Below are 23,317 nucleotides of genomic sequence, written 5' to 3' on the forward strand. Positions count from 1 at the left end.
AGGTATGGTGTGGAGAAAAATAGGTATAATAGAAGACTTGAACCTATTAAGATCTTGATCATCTTATTCTTGAAACTTTGCTTAAACTCTAAATCACTTATTAACAAGGCATTTTTGTGTTTTATATAGAAGATATAAATCAGTTTATCATCCTGGAAAACACCAGTCTGAATTTTGCAGTGCAATTAGTGACGAGATGCAGGTCTGTATTGGTATGGTAGGGACCTCAGTGAGTGGGAAGTATAGGCTACAGCCTGTAGGTCCTCCCTAAGCTCTGCCCAGGGTGTCTGATCTGAAATCTTTTCCCTCAGGTCTTGTGCGTGAGGGGAAGAGAGAGTGTGTGTGCAGGGAGTGCTGGAACTGAAACATATAGATGGAGTACAGGTGATGGAGAGGTTTTGTATGTGCAGATACAGTTTTACCAGTCGGACAGCTCCGTAACCGTGGCCATCCAATGGCTCCGCTGGACTTGTCAATCTCCATGGAAGTTCAGGGCTTTCTGAAGAAAAGACTAAACCGTTTCCAATGGTGCCAGAGTGGGTGACAGAGAGCTTACAGTTTAAAGCCACATGATTAAAAATAAGTTTCTTTAAAGCCCTGAATTCTGTTTATAAAAATAGATGGTGAACATACGGTACAACATAAAAATCCATGTGGTCCTGCAAAAAAAAAAAAAAAAAGAAAAAAAGTCAGAAAGCACTTTAGCCTAAACCAGATGTGCAAAAGAGAGCTCCTAAACGTATTTTGTATTTTTTATTTGTGTGTATGTGTTTGTGTATGTGGGAGATATTTTTGGTTCCTGCTAGGCTTCTTTGCAGCAAAGCCCCTTTCTAGAATTTACTTTCCTTTATTAGAGTTGCAGCTCGGCTTTGTGTGGGCCTCTGGGGGTTTTGGCCAGCCGTTGGCAATTTCTCTCAGACACCCAATTACCCCTGACGTCAATGCCGTCTCTCCCATCTCCCTTGGGTGCCCACATTTTTTCCTTTGTAACACTAATAGCTGACTAGCTAAGTGCCTGTTATTTCCTTGGCAGAAGATTTGATTGTGTTTTGGGCCGGATACTAAATCCAAAAACTATGTAAAAATGTCAATAGGTGAGTGCACATTGATTTCGGTTAGTCACAGTGATATTTGAGCCCCTTTGGGGGCTCTGTCTGGGGAAGTATTTTACAAGAAAGATAATATAACAGAAAATTACTGGAGCTGCACAGGTCTCTGGTGGATTTCTTAGGGGCCTGCTAAGTTTCTGTAGAATCAACAAATGCTTTATTAATCTAAATTTGCGGTTTTGTTCCTGCCTCTCTTCAGACGGCTCGGGCTCGCTTGGAGGAGGCTCGGCGGGAGCGGGGCGGCCGGCGGCAGAGCCCGGCCCGGCCGGGGGGCGGTGGGGAGGCCGGGGGCGGCCGCGGGCCCCCTCCCCGCCCGGCGGAGGGCTGCGGCGGCAGATAACGCGGGGGACGGAGGGGGTCCCTGCCAGCTGTGCGGGGCCGGCGCTGACTGGGAGCGGCTGATAAGGAGCCCCGCGCGGGAGCCAGGCGGCAGCGCCGCTCCGCCAGCGCGCTGCGACTGGCAAAGAAAGTTAAACACAACTGGTCCGGGGGGCGGGAGGGAGGGCTGCGCTGGAAGATAATGGTAATTGATTGAATCAAAGTCGCAGAGCAGCCCTTGGATTTTTGTTGGTTTTTTTTTTCTTTTTTTTTCCTTTTTTCTTTCTTTTTTTTTTCCTTCGCAATTAATTTTTTTTTTTTCTAATTTTCAGGCCAAAAGTATCCGAAGAGCTCAGGTTGCGCCGAGCACATGCTGCACTAAAAGATAATAAGCACATGCCCTCTTCAGCTTTTTGGGGGAAATTCAGGCCAAGAAAAGGCACAATTAAGTAAAATGCAGGCCCCTCAAAGTTAGAATCATGTCGCTCCAAGCTCAGCGGAGCGTGCTTTTGAGGACAAGGAAAATCAATGGCTTTGTCAGGTTGCCGGGCTGTGTGCTTGCAGGCTAGCAGGACAAGCAGTCAATTTTGCCCTCAAAGCCAGAGGATAGTGACACCAGAGAAGGGGATTGTCTGGGGACTCTGGTGCATGGTGTCCACGCATTGGGTGTTTCTGCAGCTCTTCTTCCTCTCCTGCTTCCCACCACAGCCCCATAGCACAAGATGTCTGTAGAGGAAAACAGAGATTTGTGTCGTTTGTATATTTGTACAGTTACTTTCCAGGTTTATTTTAGCCAATTTGGCTCTTTTTCGTTAGCAGCTAGTCAGCCAGAAATTTTTCTTCACTTTTTGAGGGGATTCCCCCAATACAATGTTCAGGAGCAGTAGTAGTTTGTGTGCTTTGAGTAAATAAAACCTTTTAGTCTTTGGCAACTGCATCTGCAAGCAGTAAAATCTTATGTCAGCACAGCATGTAGAGTGCAGGATACCTAATAACTAGTAAACCATTAAAAAAAGTCTTCTGCTTCATCAGACAGGGTGCTTAATGTATAGTGCTGTATCTTGCCTAGCAGGTAATTAGTACTGAGAGGGGAAAAGCCTCCCCTGTGGACCATGACACCATAGACCTAAACTGGCATTTTTTCACACGTTAGAGTTTTCTTTCTTTAGTGGAGGACATTTCCTTGCTCGTTTTAAAAATCATTCTCTAAGAATTAACAGACTGTATTAGGGTATTGTATATCTTAAATGAACCTTGCAGGCTCTAACAGTGTATTCTTCTTCCCATATAGCCACTGTATAGGGTGGGTAGGAAAGCAGTCTTGTAGTGCCGGAGGACTAGAGATCAAATGTTGAGTAGGAAAAAAACCTCCAACCCTAACCTGGGAAATAAAAGTTAAGCAGGGGCTATGGCAACCCACATTTGCATAAAAAGTTGGTTTTATTGGTTCCCATCCTGGAACAAGTGTATGTATGTATGCGCTAGTGAAATGAATGGGCCTTATTGGGGTAAGACACTGTGGTTTATCTTATCATGAAGAAGCTGGGATTTTCACTCGAGCTCTGTCATGTCCTTCTTGGAATGGCAGCAGAAGATTTCTTTGTATGTGGGCCAGAGTTCATAGGATTTTTTCTCAACTCCTGAAACAGGGTAGCATTTGCTGGCTGTATGGGTGGGAGCAGGTATCCTGAAGCCCCGAGTCGAGTATTGTTGCTGTGAATCACAGCTGATACCCTATCAAACAGACTAATGGGTCTCCTCTGCTGAAAGAGCTGGTAATCTGCCTTGTCATGACCATTGGTTATGAAAGGGGCAAGTCAGCTGTGAAGAAAGATGACTTTCTTGAAGGCACCATGTAAAAACTTTGGCCTAATGCCAACAAAGCTATCGCCGATCAACTTTGGCAGGGACATGGTTCAGATTAGAGAGTCCTTGTGTGGAAAGAAGAATTTTTTTCTTTCTCCTTATAGGCTTGAGAGCCTACTGGGTTAATGCTGCCAACCTCCCCTCTTTGACATCTCAGGTTCCAGTATAATTAAAACCACAAATGTAATGAGCTCTGGTCTCCTTGGCCACTGCAGTGTAACTAACAGGGTGACACTGTCCTTCTCTACCTTAAATACAGCTGATGAACTGCCCCTGGGCAGTCAGATGTCTTTAGACTAGAGCAGTGTTTGGTAGCACCCCTTTCATCCTCCTCTGACCTTTCCCAGCCTGGCCAAGCTTCCTCATCCTGTTGGCCTCAGAAGTGCTGACAGCGATGTGGAAAACAAGTGCTGAAACAAAAACACTGTGAGGTCATTTGTACAGATAAAAGTGAGTAAAATTCATGGAGATAAGGTGCACCCACGCAGTGCCTGCCTACCTCTATTCTAAGGCACGTTGCTGACAGCAGGGCTGCTGCCAGGGCTGTGCCGTGGGAGGCAGAGCCACTGCTGCAGGCACTGAACACCCACTGGGCCAAGCCACCAGCCCTGCCTGGGAGGGCTGTGGGGAAAGGACAAAATCTGCTTCTGCTGGAAACACTTAACAAATGACTCCCATGCTAAGGGGCGATGCTGAGTTTTTGGGGTGTTGGCCAGTCTGTAGGGCACTGGCAGCTGGCAGTCACGGGCAGCTGGAGGAAATGGCTTCTCATGAACAAACTCCTGAAATTAAAGGGGGCAGGTTTTAACTTAAAACTGAAACAAAAAGCACGCTGGCTGCGCTCTCCCGGGCTGAGGCACGTTGGTGACTGTAGGTTTTCCTGTGTTGTGTCACCTCCACTGCGGGTGCCACGTGTGTGAGGCCCAGGCAGCCACAGCAGAGCCGCCACGGCAGGACGGACACGCTGCGTTCCCCACGCTGAGGTGGGACCTGTTCTCCTGACCCACACACGTGTCTGTGGGGTGGAGAGGGGCCAGGGGCTGCAGTGGGTGGGATGGGTTATGGGGAAAGGGATGGCGAGGGTGTAGGCAGGGGTAGGTGGAGGAAGTTGTGGGAAACGGGGGGGGGGGGGGGCAGCAGGCACCGTGTGAGGGGCACAGCGGGGACAGCACCTCTGAGGAAGGAGGGAGGCTGTGGCCACCAGACCAGCCAGCAAATATTGGGGCGAATGTTGGTGCAAGGCAGCTGCAGGGGCTGCTCCTTGTCCCTGTCCTTGTCTGCCCCATGTCTGGCAGTGCCATGGCGTCTGTGCCCACCGAGGGGGCTGCCTGCCCGAGCTGGGGCAGAGGCAGAAGGTTTTACTCAGCTCAGGGAGCTGCAGGTGGCACCTGCCCTGGGCTTGTGCTTTCCTCCTTCCTGCAAAGGGGTGATTTTCATCAACTGGCCTGGAGACAGGGGGAATTGCGCTAACTCAGAGCAGGTGCCCTGGGCAGCCTCCTTGAGGGGCTGTTCCTCCTCAGCCTTGGGCAGCACAGGCTTACCCTTACCTGTTTGACTGTGTTCACTCCGGGTGCCCATACAGCAGAGAGGGGATCCTGCTCTGCCACTCTGGCTGTCCCTGGGGCTGTGGTGGGACCTCTGCTGAAGTCCCCTGAAGCAGAAGTGAGCTGTGAACCACAGAGCACTAATGAAAAGCATTTTAAGTAAGGACATCAATGTGGCATCTTTCTCTTGAGCTTCAAGTGGAGCATCAGCTGATGAACAAAGTCTTAACGTTTGTTTAAAAAGTGACTTTTATCTGTATTCCTTTGCCTTTCCCAGAGCAAGCTCAAAAGGCACACTGTTGGATAGTGGATAAAGGAGGACAACTGTATGTTAAATACCTGAAAGATACCTTCCCAGTAGTTCACTGGGAAACAGGCTTGTACACTTGTTTTGCCACATCCTAGCTTTTAAATGTACAGTAGGATATAGACAACATACTATGGGAAAAGCTGGGCAAATTCCTGGAGCAATAGAGGTAGGAGAGTAATAACAGGGTAGCAGTTGCTTGGGAGGTGGCAATGGATGGAGGGGAAATGCCAGCGTGGGAGGGAGCAGAAAAGGAAAGAATGTAGAGGAAAATATCACGAAAATGATTTCTGTCCCTTTGGTAAGAACCTGGGACATTTGTGAGTGAAGCAACTCCTGCTTTTCCTGGAATGTTTCCTCTTCCCTGCATTTTTACAGGCCTGTGTGGCCTTGCAACCCTCTGCAAGGTCCTTGCAGGTCCTCTTCCATTCCTGGATGTGGGTTACACCTATTACCAAAGTGTCATTAAGGTATAGCATTGTCTTCAGGTGATTACTCTGACACTAAGGTTGTTTTTGCCATATAATTTGCAGAGTTTCACTCAAGTCACAATCAGAACATTGCATCTGCCCCAGAGAATAAGAAAATTCACTAGGTTGTTTTAAGTTGGTGCTGTGGAAGCATGCAGGAATATATCCAAGTTAAAGGAAAATGGTCAGATTGGCTGCAGAGTTCATCAGCTTTTTAGTTGCATTAGGAATCTCACATGAGTCTTTAAAATTGTTTTAGAATTGAAAAGCTTTAAGGTTTTTTTGCACAACTCATTGCACAAAAATGATCAATATGAGTATGTATCTCATACAGGATAAGAGGGCAGGTTCAGTAAGGCATCAGTTACTTTAGGTTTGAGCTCTGTGTACGTGATTAACGTAAGTACTGCACTCGAGCACACTAGCACAGAAATGGACATGGGAACCAAATGTCCTGGTTCTAGGAAGCTTGGCCAGGTAGTATCTCCTCTACCCAGTGAGAGATGGGCTTCCAGGAGCTAGTCTATTATAGTAATTTTTCTTATAAAGTATCCTAAAAAACCCATAGTGATTATATTTTCTTCAATATGCCTGGTGACTTTCTTGTGGTAGCAACAAAATGACTTTGAGAAACAGTTTATGTGGAGGTGATCTCCATGTGTCCTTTCCAGACGAAATTACTCTGCAATTGATCCTTTTCAGAAAAAAGAAATTTGTAGCAGGATGTGAAGCTTGAGTTTTGTTTCTGGTGCAGGTTGAAAAGGCTCAATGAGCAGTGCTCTGTTATAGCAAAGTTAAATGAGAATTAACCAGGTGATGGACTTCCACAGTCAAAATCAGAATTCCACAGTCCCAACAGCAAGTGTTGCTTGAATTCCTGGGTAAATCACTCAATTAGCTCTGCAAGATGCCCTTCTCTTGAGTTAGAGACCACTTTAGGACTTCCCTCCCTTTGCAGCAATACCCTTGGGTTTCCAGAAAGTGAGACAGGAAAAGACACACATGCTCCAAGTGACGGCAGCTTGAGCTCATTACTTTTGATTTTTAGATACACTGGCATTGTCTCAACAGCCTGTTTTCATATTTATGAAAACAGACTACTTATCTAGGGGAAAAGTATGCTTTTCATGCATGCTTAGCCTGCTCCAGTTATGTTTGAGGGCCCAGACAAAGCACACCATGGCTTGGGCAGCCCCAGCATCTACTCTGAAAGATGCAAAGGCAAGACACAAAGTGGAGGTAGCCCTCCCATGCTACCTTCTGGCAGCCCTGTTTGGTGATCCCACTATCTTCCTAAGGTCATTTGAACAAATGCATGAAAAATAGCTGAACTATTAGAAAATTAGTCTCTCCCATGAATGACCATGTTAGCATTTTTGTAGTGAGATAAAAAAATTAGTCTTATTCGGCACCATCCCTATTAATTTGCACTCCTTCTTGTTAATTCATTTTGGAGTGTTTTGGAAGATTTCTCAGCATCTACCAGTGCATTTCGTGGGACAGTCTATGGAAAGGACAGAACATTTGCTGAAGAGCCTTTACTGTATTTTCCCATTAGAATTTCCTACTCAGTGCTGAGGTTTCAAGAGGCTTTGAGTGAGATGGTTGAGCCCCCTTTTGAACCCACCATGGATTTTTCTTTGTCTTTTATTTCCTTTAAAGTTTATTTCTTTCCTTATGGCAACCACCTTTTGCCAAATGAGTAAGGCACTCCAGTTCTTCCAGCCTTTTGCCCCATTTACCACCTTCCAAAAAGACTGCTGTGGCTATATGACTGCATCTCAGATTTTCCCTGGAGTGATCTCTGATTTCTTTTCAATCAGTTCATTTAATTGACCATGTTTATTTCCCTAGCCCTTGTGGCTCCCTGAGTGCAGCTATTCGTCAGAAGCTGGATGTTAAGCATCCTTTTCATGTTTTACCTGGAGACTTTCTTAAACCATCTCATCTGTTCTTAGCATTTGGGGCTAAGCCCAGAAGGGAAGTTCTCTCAATCAAAAGGCTATCTAAATGGATAATGTGGTACTTTGAGACGTGTAACAAGGAGGCAAATGTCCCAGTCCCACTGCTCCCATGCTTATCCCACCAGAGCCACAGTAGCTTTGAAGGCTTGCTTGGGCAAGGTTCCCAACGCGGATGTTTGCAAGACAGCTAACTGGAACTTGGTACACGTACCTAGCATACTGCTTAGATGTAGAGCCTAGGCATGATGCCCACTTTGGAAAACAGCTTTGTAGTCTATATTTGCTTAATTTAGTCCTCAGCTGTCCTCCTGAGAATGGCATGTTAGTGTCCAAGAGCAGGAAACGATGGAGGCAACTTTCATCAGAAAGAAGTAGTAACTTGGCACTCACTAGAGTTTGGAGGCTAAATTGCCTCTTAAAAGATCATCCTTACTGCTTGTCTAAGGAGTTTCCAAGCTGTAAATAGGATGGGAAGAAGGATGCCTTTGTGTCCTGTGTTCTCCTTTTCTAGATGTTGTCTTGGTGGCATTAGCTTCTGTCTTCAAAGTCTATAAAATTCTGTTTGAATGCTTTTCATGCTGTAGTTTGGCATACAGCATAAATCCAAACAAACTGACCTGAGATAGGAATGCATTTTCTTGTTCAGTGAACTTCTGTCTGTGTCCACTTCTAGTATCTATATTAGCAAATACAATTTCTTGGGAACATCCCGGAGCTTTTCTTATCCAGAATATTTTTAAAAGTGCCAAAGCACTGTTATTTCCTAGAAAGTTTGGTCAGCTTCTTGCACATGAATTTTTAAATCCCTGTTCTATTATTTCCTTATGACACTTATTTTTATACTGTCTTTTTAAAAATAAACACTGGGGGTTGGACTAGATGATCTCCAGAGGTCCCTTCCAACCCTTGCTATTTTGTGATTCTGTGAAACATAAGTCAGGAGTAATTAGACAGAAATGCACCACATTTGAAGCATAAATAGAAGGAAGTAAATACTACAATGTGTCACTCCAGTCAGTGATCAAATATCCACATTTTAATCTTGATGGCTGAGTTAAATAAAAAGAGATCCTTTTAAATAACTTGACATTCCCTTAATGATTCATGAAAGGTAAATCTGAACATTTGACTTCCTTGAAATAATACAGCTAGTTTAAATTTTTATTATTTTTAAGTCTGCAGCCAGCACGCTGGAATAAGTTATTTGCAGTGTATTTTTAAAGTCCATATTGAAATATTAGCCATAACTGTCTGTTGTGTATAAAAAGGGGGGGGTATGTTTGAAGTTTAATCATGCTTCTACTTATGCTCAGTCCCAGAGCAATCCTTTTTTCTGCTGCTGAGCTCAAACAGCTAGTAGCCAGGTTTGATCTGCTGCCCCATGGAGCAGTGCCCTATGTGAATTTGAAGTTTTCTCAACCCAGGAGGCCTGCAAATAAAGACTAGCCTCAGGTAGCCAGATCTCTCCTTCCCAAAGCAGCTCCCGGGGCGCTGCCTGGAGCAGTCCTCCTGAAATTGTTACAGGCAATTGCTATAGACCATCTCCACTACTGCCCCTCTTACCCCTCCTTCTCTCCTCCCTCCTGGCATAAGGGAGGAGTTTTGGAGTCCAGGAGTCCTATTTGACTTTAATAAAATGAAAAAAAAAATAAAAAAAATAAAAAGCAGAGCAGTTTGTAGGGAACTGGCACAGACTATGGAAACAGGAGCCACAGCAAGACAAAACCCAGTGGCCTTCAAAACTTTTTTCCCTTCTTTCTCACCACATGACTTGGAGGATGTGGACAGTAATTAAAGGACCCCCTAGCTCCTCATTTTCTGTGCCTGGTCCTTTGATCTGGTTCGTGTCGGGTAGCTATTTTCATTGTTCCTGTCTTTTCTTTTATTCTCACCCAGCCCCTTTGATGTGAGCAATGTTGATCTTTAATTCCAAAATAGGAGATGGGCAGGATAGCAGTACTGGCCTTATATAATGCATCTTTCACATCTTATTTTTAAACTTGAGCATAATAGGTGTAAGTCAGAGCCTGGGGAGCATTAACCCTTTCCATGCAGGGGAACTGCCGAGGAGGTTAAGAGCCTATCACTTTTGGTAACGTCAGTCAGGTTAATCTTCTGTAGATGCCTACAGATGCATTTGTGGAAAAGATTATTGTTGTTATTATTATTAATATTATTATCATTATTGTTATTGTTATTTCCCTGCAAATATGATGGATCTCGAAATATAATCTGGAGGGAGTTTGTCCTAATTGTTCCCATGTGGGAAAAATGTGCTGAGAAAGAACAGTAAAGCTAATGCAGTTATTCTGACTGGCTTCACTTGGCAGCACAGTGGGAGTGAAGCATACTGTTTATTAGTGTATGTTAATAAACTATAAGGGACAAGCTGCAGGTGGTGGTTTATAAACTGTTAGCTCAGGTAGGATAGATGACAGTATGGAGGTTATTAGCAGGAGAAAAGGGCTGGAGATTCTTATTGTCTTGAAATCACAGAGGCCCGTTATGACTCTGTGTGCTGCATCTTCATCACGGGACACACAAACCAAGTAGCTGCACCCAGCTGGGGTGGTGGCACCCACGGCACTGGAGCTGGAGCACCCTGGTGCCAAACCACCTGAGGTGGCACATGCAGATGTGCCAGCCCTCTGCCATGCCATGGCATTCCCCTGCCAGGCTGCCTGAGGTGGCACATGTGGCACCCCTGTGCCACGCTTTCCAGGGTGGCACACACGGCACCCCCTTGCCACATTTCTGAGGGTGGCACACACGGCACCCCTGTGCCACATTTCTGAGGGTGGCACACACGGCCCCCCGTGCCCGCCGTGCAGTGCGGGGGAGCCCCGCGGCGCCCCCGCAGCCCCAGGGAGGCAGGTGGTGCCGGCTGAGCCCCGTGCCCGGGGTGTCCCCGGGGAGGCTCCGCATTACCGCGGTCCCCATCTGCCTCGGCGGAGCCTTCTCCCTCCGGGCCCCCGCAACAATGGCTCTGCTGCTGCTGCTGCTGCTGCTGCGCCCTGCCCGAGCCGGCCCCGGTGACATTTGCAGGGTTCAGCCGTCACGGCACAATTCGCTCGGGAAATGCGGCTGTAATTGTAAATAGGTAACCCAGTATTTTCAAACTTAAGGACTCAAAGCATCCGCGCCCAATTTAACTCTAAACGCCACGAAGGGGGGGGGGGGGGGGGGGGCGGCTCAGTTTTCCCCAGTGCCTTTTATTTTATAAGGATTTGTGACTGTCTGAAAATCCTGAAAATTAGAAGTCTGCTGTTCAGCCACTTCAACATTAATGTCTGAACATTTCCGTTACTGTTTTTCATGTTCAGAAGATCTAAATGGGCGCAGATTTTTCCTAAAAAAAACCCCAACATTGTCCCTGTTTTCCTGATAGAATTTATTGGAGGCAAAATATAATGAGAATAAGAAATAAAAATAAGAAATAACAGAGAAGAAGTGAGGATAACAAAGACTAAGTGTAGCATTGGACAGAGGATAATATGCAGTTTGAAGAGTCTGATTATGCTTTAGTTTAATGCCTGCCTTTTTCTTTTTATTCAGGTCTGAAACAATTTTAGATGTGGATTTATACCTTCATGCCACCCGCTCTTTTAGGGACATAAAATGTGTGCTGTGTTTGTGCAGTTCTTAAAATAACAGCTGTTTATTAGATAACTTTCAGAACGATTCCTATTATATGTTGTGGTCCTGCCTCAGCAAAGTACTTCAGCAGATGCCCAACTTGAGCACGTGACTGGACACGTAGACTTTTCAGCTTGCACTTGCTTAAACCTGAGCACATGCTTAAATACTTTGCTGAAGAGGGGCCAAGACCAGATGTAGTGAATACCTATAATTAACTTTGTTAAATGGCTTACAATATGCCACTTGTTTCCATGTGCTTTTAAATTTCCCACTTGATTATCATTTGGGCTGAGCTTCTGTGTGTTTGTCCTTGTCTGCAGAACACTTTTTTCATTAAATGCAGTTGGTTCCATGAGAATATTTCTCAGTTAGGTGTGAAGGAAGAAAAATGCTCTTCCAGTTCTTCCAGTACAGTTTGTCTTTAATACCAGTGGGTTTGTAGCTATGGTGCTCCAAGGAAATAAAGGAAGGAAAGGTTGTAGAAAGGAATAATATTTCACTGGAGCAGCTTCTGGAGTTGGAAAAAGTAAACTCACTTCTGAGACCTGGCAGAGGGATGTGGAACCTGTAATCTTGTCCGCTTTTTCCAGCTATATCAGCTAATCTAATAATAGAAGCTTATAGGGCGATGTAATTTCTTTTTTTAGACAGAGCAAAATAAACATTGAATTGCAAAGGGGAAAGTTGGCACCGATACATTCCTCAGTGAGTACTAGCGCCCTTTCTTGAGTTGGAAGGAAAAAAACCCTCTTTCTAAAGCAACCTTGTTTTAAGGGCTCAAGCACGCCCAGATAGCCTCTAGTTAGGTTTCAGCAGTCTAATGAAGCCTGCCTTTTTTGTGATTTCACTGCACATACTCCCTGCCTGCCTTGATTGGCAGCTGGGTAGCAGACCTCTGCAGCTGTGACAATTTGCCTGAGGGAGACTGTAAGTGTCTCATTGAAACTTGCATTGTAAAATCCTCCAAAATGCCTCCCATAATATTAGGCACAGGAGAAAAACACAGGTGTGAAAAACTTTCACAGATCCCACGAGTTCAATGTCTCTTGGCAGCTTTGGTGGATTCAGTGTCATAATATAAATTTTAAACTTGCACTTACGAAGCAGAAGTTGTTCCATCTTCTGTCTGAAGAAGTGGAGAAAACTGGCGGCACTTGCGCCGCGCTTGCCTTCCCAGGATGATGAGGACTGGTTATCCACTGGTGAAACCTGTCTACCTACCCTAACTCGGCAGCAGATTCCATCACAGAGAGGACACAGGTGTCCCCACTGCTGAGGCATTTTGCTGGCAGAAGTTTTAGGAGCTCATATTTTCCGACTGAAGGCATGGTTCATACTGTCCAAAAATGAGTACTCGGTGATTGATTCTGCTTCCAATGAAGGAGGGATTTGAAAACCTAAGTGGTGTCTCAATGAAATCAACCTTCCTATATGTATGTATGATTCTAGCATTTTCTCTTCCATTGGTTAAGTAGCTTAATGTACTCCTTACTAGCACATAGGTGAGATTCAGCATTGCCAGCATGACTGGAAGATGAATCTCAGCTTCTGAATGCCTGATCCTTTTGCTAGTGTGTTTGTTCCTAACTGCTTGCCTGTGTGTTACAGCAACTTTGCTTCTTATATTTGCCATAAATGAATCTCAGTATGACTGCAGCCTTAAGATCTGGCACTTCAGCAGTCTCAGTAGGTTCAACACAATATTCAGGAATTAAAGTTCTGAAGAAATGCAAGCAGCTAAATTTAGACTTAAGAAACGTGCCTGATTTGAGTGAGCTGTGGGTATGCTGATACATGGAACTTTCCCTGCAAGCCAGCCAGGCTTTATTTGTTGCTTAAAGGGAGGAGATTTTAGTGTAGCTGGAACATTTGATTTGCTTTCTTGAATTGTTTTTGATTAGTGACTGAGTGCAAGGTTAAGCTTTAATAACATATCCATTGTAATAAAATCATGCTGGTGAGTGATACATGTGGCTAAAAAGATTTAGATACACAAGTCTGTTAAACTAATATAATTTGGAAGTGCTCTGGAAATAAGCACATAAAATAAGAACCAAAGGCTAATTTAAAGACTTAACTCTTTCTGGGGCTAAGATTTTTGTGGCCAGACTGGCCTGTTCTGGCAAGCTGGGTTAACGAGGCAGCATGGCTGAAGCCTTGATAAAAGAGAAACTGTTTTGAATTTAGTAACGAAAAGTGTTAATGCATCACTGAGTTTCTGCTGCAGTGAACTAGTGACAGACCCAGTGACTGGTTAAAGCTGAAAACAAGTATTATTGGGCCTTGTCAGATCTCAAATTCAAATTGTGTTCAAAAGTTTCATGAGAGACTCTCAGTACTCTTTACCTTCTCTTCTGAACTAAAAACTTCAGTCAGTCCAAGACAGGTCGATGATGCTGTAATATGTAGATTTTGTGAGTTGATAGTTGCAGTAGGGCTGAGGTTCTTTTAGTTTCAGATTTTTATCAGGGTTTTCTGCTTTCAGTGCTTTCTGCAGACTGTCCTAAGAGCCATGAAACTTGTGCTGATGTATAGTGATTCAATGTACTGTAAACTACACAAGAGGGCTCAGTTTCATGGATGTGTAAAGCTTTTGTATAAATCTTTTTAGTGGTGTCAGTTGAGAAGCTGAACTCAAAGTTCAGCTGAGCATTAGTGGTATCAGTTGAAAGCTCCGTTCGAGATAGCTGCTGAACCAGGCCGGTTCATTTCACAGTTACATTTTAAACAAACTTTGCAAAGCAGTTCGGTATTATGTTTCTTATTTCATGCATGGGGAAACCGAGGCACAAAGTTTCTTACCTCTACCATATAGTGCTGCTGCTGTGTTACTGACTGCTGTGTACTGCTCCTTGTCTGGCAGGGGAGTCTACTTTGTGAAACGGAGGGGTTTTTGTCTCTTCATCCAGGAGGGGAATGGATTTAAATGTCAAAGCTTAGGAAAGCCATTGTCTTCTCTTTTATGGCAGTGAACATGTTGTCATGTTACTCTGCTTACCAGATAAATAAATGAAACTGTAAAGGAAATAGTAGTTATGGAAGAAAACCCTAACACTGTAGTCCAGAGCATCTGTTTTCTACTGTATTTTTTTTTCCCTGGTCTCTTTTTGTAATTTACATCCAAAACATTAAGTGACAGAATTTGGCAGAGTCAGATCTGTACAGTAGAGCTTAATGGTTATGTAGCAGGGAATAAATAAAGCCCCTCAAGCCTGCTTAGTTCTCACCCATGCACGTGAGCAGGGAGTGGGGGAAGGAGTGTTGTATTTTTCTTGGAAAAAGACCTTTTCGGTTTCTCCTAATCTGGCACCTGGAGGTCCAGCTGTGCTAGCTTGAGGCTGTGTGTAGTCTTATGCATGGGAAAGATGATAGACAGGCCGCTGCAGAAGTTGAAATGTTTCACGTCTCTACAGACAATATATATAGCTATATTTGTGAATAGTGGCAGTGCAAAATTGGAAGTGGAATTTACTCTTCAAACAATGATTTGCCAATTGTGCTGCAGTCTGGACTGGTTTCTGTTGTGATTTGTGGGGAGGACCAGCAGCATGTGGATTTTCCAGCTTTGCTTGCTCGTGCTGCAGCAGCTATGGAGCCGCCGTGCTTGCCATCATTGCTTCCTGTCTCCATGAGCTGACTGCAAATTATTTTCCCTGGGCTGAGCTCTGCACATGGCCTGAAAATATGTCACTCCGGTTATGTTTGGCTTGGCCCTCTGCTAATTTATACCAGTTTCTACTTCAGTGTATTTCTATTGGCTTAATTCAAGGGCAATATTTCTAATTTACTTGGGTATAAGTAAGAGTATTGGGTTCATTACTCCTAGCAGTTTAGATCTCTTGATGTATTTTTGTTCTTCAGTCCCACAAATGCCAAGGTTAATTTGCTCTTAAACACTTGATTTCCTAGGACATAAAAAGAGACTCCATATTTAAGGAAGAAAATAGAGGACAGTTTTATTCTGCAAAATGGTCTAGGTTGGGGATGGTGGGTTTTGTTTGTTTGTATTATAGAACTTAGAAAATGTTGGGTTAACATGTGAGAACAGAGAGATTTAATTTACCCTTTTAATTTACTCTTGGATCTTCTGGATTCCTCAGCTGTGGACTGGGAGCTGATATGGAGTGGCATGTACTTGGCCCAAGGTCTTTCCAGTGCCTTTTGTAATAAGTGATTTTAATGGAGAACTTCTCGCAGCAGAGGAGAACTCAGAGATATATTTTGTGCTTTAATAAAGATGCTATGTCTCCACAGTGTACATTACTCAGTGAGTTAAACAAGCATCAACATTAAAACAGACATTATCCCCTGCAGTGTATTTTCTTAGTGCTTTGTCCATTACAGCTCTCAAATGATGAGGTTTCTAGTCCTTCCTGTTGGAAACAACTCTTTTCTGATGTTTATTGCGGATGTCTTCCTGGTGTCTAGCGTAAAATTTTGCTTTCTGCTCTCCTCCTGCCTTTCCCAACATGCTCGATGGAATGCAGTGATGGTGTTTACCGTACGTAAAGCCCTTATAAGCAGTTCCTGCCCCTTCCTTAGCTGTTCTTTAACAAAGATACATATAATCAGACCTTTTAACCTCTCCTCATAAATCAGTCCGTCCAGCCCATTAATCATTTCTGTTTCCCTCTTCTGAATTCTCTCCAATTTGTCATCATCCTGTGGCTGGGGACAGCTCGGTGACTGCAGCCCTGCACAGAGGTTCAGTGCCAGCCCACTACACCCAGGGCCAGGATTTATTTATTTTGTCACTTTCCCTTTGCTTCATTCCCAGTCAAAATATATTTCCTACCCACTCTGCATAATCACTTCTTTAAAACATTTATGGAGATAATTTGCAGTCTTACAGACCCTCTATCATTCTCTGATGTCAAATTAGCAGAGGTTGAAAGGGAAAAGGATTGAACGTGACACACTTTGCTTCCCTCCCTCCCCTCTTTCCCTGACTCCCCACCCCAAAATAAACAGCACAACTCTTCATTTGGTGCATACTGAATGAGAGGAAAGAGGTAGCATTAGAGAGGAAAAAAGACGCTGAAAATATAATTGCCTAATTGTGAATCCTAAGTAGTGCAGGCAGCAGGGGCAGCCCTGACTGGAAGAAATCAGAGGGTCACTAATTCATACTGCCAACATCCTAATTAGCTGTGCAAATGTAATGTTTATATTGTTGGGGATGGATTACAATACCCATTGTAGAATGGAAAGAAATAAATGAATTGTGTCAGTGGAGCTATGTAGAAAACACTCCTGCCGCCCCATTAAACCATGAGAAGTAGCTTAGCTACTAAAAAAAGTTTGTTTTCAGGCTGATGCGCAAGTCTAATTGGGTTTCCAAAGAAAGGAACATGTTTTAATTATTAATTAGAAATCAGAGGAGTAAAAGAGTGGAAATCTGCTTCAGCTGGAGGTTTTGCTCAATGCTGGATTTCTCCTTAATAAGCTGAAACATTCCAGGCCTGCCTTAGTTAGCGGTTGGGTGCAGTGGCTTTACTCGGGGGGTAGACATCTTAATGCTCATGTAATTATCATGTAATTATTTTGTAATGTGGGATCAAAATTTTGCATGGATGGCATTCTTTCACCGAACTTGAAAAATAAAAAAGTTGTGTTCATTAATGCAGTGATTCAGTCATTTTGGTCTAAGAAGCAGGGTTCCCTCATCCCCCTCCCTCTTTCTTTAAGACACAAATATTTTGAAACAGTTCTAGAGATGGTGACCTCAAGATGAATAGAATTATTTAATTTAGGTTTTGTTGAATATTTATCAGATTTCTTGTTGGCAATACTGCCTTTCAACACAAGTGTCAAGTGGGTTGCAATTATCATCAAAGCTGATAGGTACAAATAAATGATGATCCTGTCTGCTAACACAGGGCGTGCAGGTTCATAGAGAGGGATTTTTGTGGAAGTCGCTTTCTCTCTATGAATTTTCCTCCCTGTTGCCATTGAACTACTGGAATCAAAGTTGTTAAAGACTGATAGATTTTGTCAGAAGATGTTAAGTGGATTATGGACCATCATAATAAATATTCCCTATGGAGTGACAGGGTATGTTCTAATGAACAGAGAGTACAGAGCTGCCTCTTTTGACTTGTGCTTTCTAATGCCTAGAAATATGCTTGAGCAGAGTTATACTTCTGTTTACAACTGCAGACAGCTTGCCTGCACAGATGAAAATGTTACTGGGCGAGTGCTGTAGCTCTTGCTACTGGAAATCACTGACAGCCCAGGTCCAAGCAGAATCTCAGGTTAAACCCAAGAAATTACAGAACATAGCAAGAGCCGCTGGCTCTTGAGTGCCGGATGTTTGTAGATGGATGTGTGTTTTAAGGGGAACTGCCCGTTAAATGTCTCGGCTTTAATAGGGAAAGGGGGTGGGAAAGAAGAGTACTATGACTCCATATGGCTCCCTCAGTGTGGCAGTAAATCCTTGAGTTAGTGGGGTGCAACTGTGAGTAAGTACAGAGCTGTCTCTTGATGTTGCTGTTTCATAGTAAAAAATCCATGGAGGAGATGGGGAAGGATGTATAGCTAATGTGGAATGGATGGCTTCCTTCAGGGTTATGGCTTCCATTAACTTCTAGATGTGGTATTATGATAAACAAAATGTCTGACTTAAGATAACAACTGTTGAGAACATTTCAGTTGGCCTTTTTTCATGTGCCTGCAGAAATTATTATGTTGGGAAATGTTTGGTTTGGATTCACAAAAGAAGTTAAATATCTTGACTGTGGGCCATTGAACACCTGTTTCTACTTGTTAAGACTCAGTATACCTTTTTCCAAAACCTTGGTTTAAGAAGTCTATGGGGAAAAGTTTTTCTTTATCAGATATCTGCATGGTAGTGTTCTATGTCTTCTCTGTAGTTTATTTATATGCTCTTTAGTCATGAAGGACTTGACAAAGATAGATAATAGTATCAAGAAGGGACACTATGATTTGTGCTACTACCAAGAGCTAATTCTGCTGGTGTGGATTGTAAGGTGGCCCTGATCCCCCTCTCTACTTACAAAGTTTTTCCCTATTATCAAAAAGGAAACCACCTTCATGACTTGTATTCTGCCAGCAAAAGTCAGGTTAAGCTTCATAGTGTAGTGGAAGTAACAAGTAATTAAGAATAACAAGCAATTGTGATTAAAAACTCAAAAGAAAACCTTCACTTTCAAGGGGTCATATGTTGGTAAAAGTGCTCCCCAGCTGAACCATATGGATGAGTGGAACGTGGGATCTCCTGCACGTTGGGAAGAGGCCGTAGTAATTCGTGACTTGACATGGTATTGCCGTGTTTCCTTTTGATCATGCCAGACATCCACAAGGCTCTGTCACATCCTTGCAGGAGGAATGAACGTGGGTCTCTGTAAACTAAGTATCTTATGTTCAGAGTTAAAAAGCAAGTGGGCCCTTAATTAAAAAAAGACCAACTTCTAACAGACGTTTGTTGTCTTGGTCAGATGATGATCTCAGTGATCCTGTCCCTTCTTCTCTTTTGCTGGAAGCTGGAAAAACAGTTGCAAGTGCCATTTTGAAGGCTGTTTTGCCAAGTGTCTGGCAAATGCTTCAGGTCAAAACATCTATCTTTTCCCTCTGTTGGCAAAGAGCGAGCTCAACTCACTTAGATGTTCATTGGTCACACTATGAAGACTAAACACACTATCCAGTAAAATGTTTTAGCTTGTAGAGTGGAACCGGTCCTTTATTTTGTGGAGGCTGCGTTATCTTTTTGTGGAAAAGAGAGCACAGACAAAGTTCTGCTGTGGAGCAACAGGGTTTTAGGCTGAGATTAGAACAAGCATACACACAGATATCTTAGAAAGGGACATTGCAAGGCCTCATATGTGAGTGTGTGAATCTGTGTGATGGGACTGCTGACACTTTGGCTTTTTGAATATATGTTCTACTGTTGTGCCTTATGACACAGCCTTATAGAAGAGCAGGTCTTCAGTAGAAGAATGCTTCAGATCACTGGATGCTTTGTGGTATCACAGATCCTGCTTGCCTCATGTAACTCAACTGCCAAAGTAATCCCCATGATCAGACTTTGAAAGCAGCTTCTCTGTGCCATCCTGTGTCATTTAGTTGACAAAAAAAGTTGACAGAAAAGCTATCCAGAGGGAGCTGCACAAACTTGAGAAATGGGTCCACTAAAACCTCCTGAAGTTCAACAAGTTCAAGTGCAAGGTGCTGCATCTGGGTCCCAGACATGAGTACAGTCTGGGAGATAAACTCATTCAGAGCAGCCCTGCAGAGAAGGACTTGGAGATTCTCATGGATGAAAGGCTGAACATGAGCCAAGAGTATGTGCTCAGAGCCCAGTGGGTCAACTGTGTCCGGGGCTGCACCCAAAGCAGCGTGGCCAGCAGGGCGAGGTAGGGGATTCTTCCCCTCAGTCCTTGTGAGACCCCACTGGAGTCCTGCATCCAGCTCTGGGGTCCTCAGTGTTAGAAAGATGTGGGCCTGTTAGAGTGGGTCCAGAGGAGGCCATGAGGATGATCAGAGGGATGGAGCACCCCTCCTATGAAGACAGTTGGGATTGTTCAGCCTGGAGAAGAGAAGGCTCTAGGGAGACCTCATTGCAGCCTTCCTGTACCCTAAAGAGGCTTATATAATGGAGGGAGAGGGACTTTTTATACAGGCAGATAGTGACAGGACAAGGGACAATGGTTTTGAGCTGAAAAAAGACAGGTTTAGATTGGATGTTAGGAATTCTTTACTCAGAGGGTGGTGAAGCACTGAAACAGGCTGCCTAGAGAACTTGTGGATGCCTCATCCCCAGAAGTGTTCAGGGTTGGATGGGACCCTGAGGAACCTGATCTAGTGAATGGCATCCCTGTCCATGGCAGCAGGATTGGAACCAGGTGATCTTTAAGGTCCCTTCCAACCCAAATGTTTAGTGAAGGCACTGTTTTCAGCTCGGCAGTTTCTTCATCCACTGCAACTTCAGAAAGCTCATCTGTTATATGGGCGAGGATGTGATTAGCAGCAGTGACATGCTTAACACTGCTGTGTGATTTGCAGGGATATTTGTGAGATGCCTGAAGGGTGTTTATGTTCATGTTGCCATTATCAGTAATCAACTTTTATTGATTTTTTTCAAGAAATCAAAGTTCTTTTATAGGAAAAATTATGGAGGTTTCTCTTTTGTCAGTGGATTTTTGATTTCTAAAAGTTGCAGCGACGTAGAAGCTTTCTTGTTTCTTGGTCCCCTGTGCTTCAGCACATGCAGAAACCTGTCTTTGAACCAGTCTGGGATGTGTTTCATGTGGAACATTTGCTAGTGTACTGGGTTTTTTCCTAAGCTGTCAGTGGAACAACTTGCTGCTCCCTTGTTCTATGAAAAAGCTGACCTTCCTCAGTCACCCTTAGCACAGGTGAACCCCAACACAGCCAAAATAACGTGTGTATCTAAATAGCATGCAGGCAGCATCAAGTTTGGAATACATACTCTCACACAAACCTTAAATTTGTCAGCAAACACACAGGTACAGCTTTAGGTATTATTTAGTCTTCTTTAGTTCAGGGAGGCTTCAGCAGTCGGCTGCACTGCGGTGGGTCAGTGTTGGCTGGCTGCCAGATGCCCACCCAGCTGTTCACTCACTCCCCATCCTCAACAGGACAGGCAGGGAAAGTAAGACGAAAAGACTCATGAGTTGAGATGAAGACAGGGAAATTGCTTAGCAATTACTGTCATGGACAAACCAGACTCGATTTGGGGGAAACTAATTTTAATTTGTGCCACAGGAGGACTGGGAAATGGGGGCTTGTGGCCAGTCCAGTGATGATCAGTCAGTGGTGGTTTTGTCGAGGAGCCGGCTGGATCCAGCACAGGGCAGCCCCTGACCTCTTCTCACAGAGTCCCCCCTGCAGCCCCCCCACTGCCACAGCCTGGACACACACACCCAGTACACACACACATCTCCCCCTGTGCGGTGCAGTGCAGGCCCCGGCCAGCCTGACCCCTGGCCTCCAAGCAGATGTCTCCAACTTTTCTTGCCTGCTGTCAGGGTAAGTAGGTGATGGGCTCTCACCCGAATGTTGATCCTGAGCCCAGCTTGTGGAGGCCCCCTTTGATGTTTTATTTTGGCTGCTTGCCAGGGGGTCCAATTTTTAAAGCACTAGGGTAGCGATCAGATTATTTTTATTATCCCTGCTTCAGAATTCACTGCTCTGCAGACGTCGTTTCCTGCACTCTTGCTGGGTAGCTAGTTAGCAAAATGTCCCCGGGAAGGACGTGCCACCAGATGCAAGATCTGTTTCTGTGATGCTGGGAGGATTAACACAGGGACTGCAGAAGTTGCCTGTCTGTTCAAATGTTAATGTCACAAACAGTGGCTTGCTCTTCATTGCTTTCCTCATTTAACCATCCCAAAACACTATTTGGTGTGTAAAGAAAAGCCTTTCTTGCTTTTTTTAGGGATACCTGGTGATGTGTGCTAGCATGTTGTGGTGCAAGAGCATGTGTATGTTATAGCAAAAGTCAGTCTAGAATTCATAGCTGCCTGGAGTTTTCTATGTACTTAGGTGGGAAATTCAGCTTTATCAATCATAAGTACCATTCAGATTTATGTACTGCCTGATTTATTAATCTGAGTTAAAAAAAGGCAAAAATGTATCTGATTCATTGAATATAATCTTTTGGGCAGATCAGGAAGATGAAGAAAAGTACTGAACACTTGCTTGGCATAGAAATCTTCAAATATTATCATTTGAGCTAGAAATAAACTGGCAGAGCAACAAAGGTTGCCTATATTTAGCGTTCATAGCATTTTACTGCTAGATACAGTGTCTAACTCAAATGTCAGAAAATAAGAGACTTTGCACAAAAGCTGGGTTTTATTCATTTTGTGACACTCTTCCTAATGCTACCCAAACCAGCATGTGTTGGTCTAATGACCCTTCTGTATCTCCATTTTTATATCACTGTAGCTGTTTGGAATTTGGAAATTCTCAATTACCCTGTGCACTATAACATTTGAAACTGTGCTTGAGCGTAAATGTATTTTGATGCTCCTGTTTGCTTTAGATGGCAGAAGCACAGAATATAAAATAGAATATATTAGCAGGTTTTTGACTTAAAGATATCATTTATTGTGACATAGAAAGAGTTAATCTTAGACTTTTAGCTCTGAGCTTACTTTATTGAGCTTCTGGATACACGTGTTAATTTTCTCAGATGAGGGATAATGGATGTCACTTGAGAAAACAATACTGATTTGGGTTCTTTCATAGTTTGTGGGTTTATGTCCCACATGGTATAGAAGCAGGCTCTGGGAGATTGCCTGAAATATGCCTGGCCTCTCAGCTGCACTAAAAATAATTCCTGCTTCCCTTATTTCTAGATGAAATTCTGAGATGTTGCAAACCTTACCAGCTCCTTGTTTAGGAAAAAGGTTTCTCTTCAGCTTTCAAATAACAATAAGGGAATAGTCTTTAGGTGTGACTGTTGTATTTGCAAACCACTCCTTTGTAAGAATGCATGTGTGTTTTGGAGTTTTGTTGTTTTGTTTAATCACTTTTGTTATGAAGTGTTTGTGATTGGATGACCTTCTTTCTTTGAGAGCAGCAGGTTCACATTGGATTTTGGCAAAATGGGTTTGATCGTCCTTGCCTTACTAAGCACTAGCACCTAGATGACAGTAATTCACCCTCTAATACCCCCACAAAACCTATTTATGCAGAACTTGACATGATTTGCAGTCTCTGTAAAGGGGGAACATAGGACTTAAGCAGTGCTTAGAATTAATTTTTTAACCTTCATTTCAGTTATTGGTTGAAGTATTGGGCTCTTCAGACAACTAAGCTGTTCTTGCTGTAACCTGGCACTTAGAACCTTATAACAGAGTTGCACTATCAGTTCTGTGGCGTTCGTGTGTCTCCCTCAGAACTTGAAGGCAGAAAAATTGCAAGGGAAAATGCTGCTCAGCATTGGAGAGTTTAAGGCAGCCAATTAAACTGATCTTAGTAGTGATAATAGTCCAATTTAAGCCAACCCAATCACAAACTTTTTATTAATATTGACTTACCACTGTCCATTTTAACTGTAACACATTGCCTGTGAATGCCAACAAGCATCCCAAAGTCAGAGTACTTGTCTGAG

General features: G+C 43.7%; 1 protein-coding gene across 5 annotated transcripts in view; it reads left to right on the forward strand.

The window, feature by feature from the left end:
* The window catches only part of ZNF423 (zinc finger protein 423), a 228,120-nt gene that overhangs the window by 91,545 nt on the left and 113,258 nt on the right, over positions 1-23,317 (forward strand). The window contains exon 1 of one of the 5 annotated variants that reach the window (XM_027646766.1): positions 1,067-1,094. The exons of 3 other annotated variants lie outside the window; for them this stretch is intronic. In XM_027646766.1, coding sequence (XP_027502567.1) covers positions 1,085-1,094 — 10 coding nt within the window. In that variant the 5' untranslated portion in view covers positions 1,067-1,084. Of the gene's footprint in view, positions 1-1,066; positions 1,095-4,258; positions 4,277-23,317 lie in introns of those variants that run through there. One more of the 5 variants, XM_027646768.1, reaches the window with a different exon arrangement.

Source organism: Corapipo altera, unplaced genomic scaffold, assembly GCF_003945725.1.
Source record: "Corapipo altera isolate COAL_440 unplaced genomic scaffold, ASM394572v1 62, whole genome shotgun sequence".
NCBI lineage: Eukaryota > Metazoa > Chordata > Aves > Passeriformes > Pipridae > Corapipo > Corapipo altera.